At 43.2% G+C, this 3,174-nt stretch overlaps 1 protein-coding gene across 1 annotated transcript in view; it reads right to left on the bottom strand.

Annotated features, from left to right (window-relative positions):
- Positions 1 to 2,324, bottom strand: part of hnrnpll (heterogeneous nuclear ribonucleoprotein L like) — a 27,958-nt gene extending 25,634 nt beyond the window's left edge. Inside the window, exon 1 of the mRNA XM_015019130.1 lies at positions 1,652 to 2,324. Within this exon, the coding sequence (XP_014874616.1) occupies positions 1,652 to 1,876 (225 nt within the window). The 5' untranslated portion in view covers positions 1,877 to 2,324. The remainder of the gene's footprint in view (positions 1 to 1,651) is intronic.
- Positions 2,325 to 3,174: the final 850 nt, after the last annotated feature.

Below are 3,174 nucleotides of genomic sequence, written 5' to 3'. Positions count from 1 at the left end.
TGAAGGACTCTCCGACCAGGAGAAACAAGAATCTCTGGTCTGATTAGACAAAGACTGGCCATACTTGAATCCAGCTGAACATATCTGGAAAGATCAGAAAATGACTGACAGACGTTTCCATCCGACCTGATGGAGCTGGAGCAAAACTGCAGAGAAGAACGGACCAAGCTGCCTTAAGATGGATGAGACTGGCGGCTGGAACTGGTGCCAAAGGTGGATCAATGAAGTATTACTAGGCAAAGCTGCGAATAGTTATGTAAAAGTGATTTCTTGGTTTTATTTCTTTTTTAAATTTGCAAAAATCTCAAAAACCTTTTTCCACATTGGCATAATGGAATTTATAGAATTTTGAGGAAAGAGATTGATATGGCTGTAACACAAGATGTTGAAAAAGTGAAGCTGTGAATATTTTCCAGATGAACTGGATCACTGATTATGAAAAGCCTTCAGGAGGAACTATTCACTGCAACTGGAGGTGAATCGTGACAGTCAGATTGTATGGAAAGCAGTAAGTCTGAAAGAACTACAATTAAATATACTGTTATCTGTTTGAGAATTAAATATAGATCAATTTAATGTTACAATAAAATAACAGAAACAAAGGTCTACAGCTATGTATGATCTAATACTGTCTTCTGAACAGTACAGTTATTATCTGGTAATAACAGTAACATTACTGTTGCTAGCAGAAAGTAACAGTCTAGTATCTAGTAATAACAGTTTCATTGTTGTGGAAAAAGCCACCAAAAACAAATAATTTTTTTAATTCAACAAAAAAAAAGTACAATCTCACATTGAAGATTTTAAAACCTTATCCCTGAAGTAAATGAGTCCATGTTTAATTTATCCTTTTGATTATTTGACTCAACTAAAAACTACTCACCCCCGGAAAATACAGTGGAAAAACGGCACGAGGGCATTCCGTTGCAGGTTTAGTGGTTAAAATATTTATTTACTTTTGCAAATTTAAATTCCATTACATCATTCAAATGACATAACAGTTCTGCTATATGCTCATGAGCAATAATCTCTGATAAGATCAATATATATTTAAAAGTAGTCTTTTTGACTCTTGAATCTCTTTACTGTCTTTTCTTCAGACACACACAGTTGTTCCATATCATCAAAACAAACAAACTTGAGTCAATCTGGGCGTTAGAGGACTAAGTCATCCTGTGGTTAGTGACACATCCAGCATCACTATGCTCTCCTGCTGCTTCACTTGTCTTGACTTTATAAGGTGTGAAAATGTAATTTTAATTTTAGTGACATGCCTCCTCTTTTTCACTGCTAACAGTGTCATGAGGCATAATTTTGTGTTTAATGATGTGACCAGAGCTTGGTTGCTCTCCTTCTTCCTACAGCTTCCTTCTCCAGTGAAGGCCAAGCTGCCTGCCAGGTATCTCCTCTTTTGAGCTCTAACGCGAAGCCTAGATGCCTGAATGCTGACTCCATCAACCTGCGGGATGATGCAGTCAGACAGACCCCCTCCATGGAGCAACCAGTGACCGGCAGCTTGGAGATGCTGCTGAGCGGAGGTCTCTGAGACACACAACAGCAGCAAACCAGAGGCCACGCGCAAGCGCATGCCAGCCTCTGCGGTGCTGCTCGGTTCCGTCAGCTTAGGTAATAGCATCCTTGCTCTCCTTACCTTTCGTCCTGAACCGAACTGCCTGCCGCTCCATCGGGCCCGACTGTCCGTCTCTGCCTCCCCATTACCGGGCAGCGACCCGCTGTCCGAGTCCTCCCCCTCCTCCAACTCATCCTCCGCTCTGTCCTCCTTCTCCTCCAGCAGTGGCTCCTCCATTTTCAGCCGCTTGGCAGCTCTTCCGTACTCCCCTTCCTCGCGCTGACCGCCTGCTTCCACCGTCGACATGTTCGCGGCTTGCAGTAGAGCTGTCAGGGAGCGGGGAGGAGAGGCTCTGCTGTCCGTCGCTCCTACACGTCCATTCCAGTAGTTGTCCCTATCCCCGCTACGAGCAGCCTCCCTGCCTGCGCGTCTCCGTGTACCTGTCCCGCGTTGCGTCACCGGTCCAGGCTTCTGTCTGATTCGAGGCTCTGCGACGCCACAGATTTCGGAGTGTGGAGGTGTGAGGGGTCCGCCACATCCCGCCCCGTTCGCCTCTTATTATTGGAGACCGTTTTCAGCGCACTGGAAACACGGCACGTGATTGGTCGATGCCAAGGCGTCAGCGTCTCCGAGTCCTGCAGCGGGGGACCGGAATAATGGGCAAAGATTCAGAGGTGGACTGGAAATAGAAGAGGAAGAAATCAAAGGCATGACCGTTCACTGAATCATTAAAAGGAAGTGATCCATGTAACTACGTTGCTCTAAATCTTTTAACTTATGTAAAGAAATGCTGGTGGATTAGTATTAAACTGTTAGGATCAACGGAGGATTTTTTTTATACATAAAATAAATACTGATGTTGGACTTTTATCAATTTATTTGAAATAAGTCTTTTTTTCTTCTTTTTTTTAGAGGGCAGGGCCATTCAGGTAATGTTCCCTGCAGATTACTGGTCCCTTTCTGGCAGGTTGGGGGCTCTGAGGGAAATATAATTTTTTTCTTCAATCTCTCAGATGGCTTTGGGGGTTTTGAACAAAGTAAAAATAACTTTACTTTCTCCAGTGGAATGTTAGAAGTGTTGATATGATTCTCCAAACGGTACCCAAACTGCCTCTAGTCGCCCACTCATGAGAACAAGTGAAAGTGTCCAAGTTGTATGAAAATCGTGATTGTCCTGGTGTTATGGGTTCAGCTGCAAAGGTTATCTGTTGTCTGTCTTAGCAAAACAAAAAACAAAGGAAGTATGAACGTGCATGTGAAAAGAGAACGATATCAATGTGAAGCAATCAAGTAACTCAAAGCTGTTGGGAAACCTGAGGGCAGGATGCAAGCATTGCCTAAACATTTTAACAGGAAGTGCATATAAAGTTGACAGACAACAGAGGTATTTTATATGGTTTTCTGTTGAACCCAGGCCTGTACAGTATGGGTGATTGTTCCAAATGTTTCTGGGTTCAACCCTAACCCGGTAACTGGGGTGAGATTACTTTTAAGACACTGTCTGCTCCTTCATCTAAGGTTGTATAGACAACATTTTATTACCAGGTGAGAAGTCAATGATTTCAAGAGTCTGTTGTGTGTGTGTGCATAAGTGTTTTATTTAC

The sequence above is a fragment of the Poecilia latipinna genome, unplaced genomic scaffold (genome assembly GCF_001443285.1).
Source record: "Poecilia latipinna isolate Pla-1442-1.1 unplaced genomic scaffold, P_latipinna-1.0 Scaffold2380, whole genome shotgun sequence".
In the NCBI taxonomy this organism is placed as follows: domain Eukaryota; kingdom Metazoa; phylum Chordata; class Actinopteri; order Cyprinodontiformes; family Poeciliidae; genus Poecilia; species Poecilia latipinna.
Note: the sequence above shows the minus strand (reverse complement) of the source record. Positions and strands in the feature narration are given on the sequence as shown.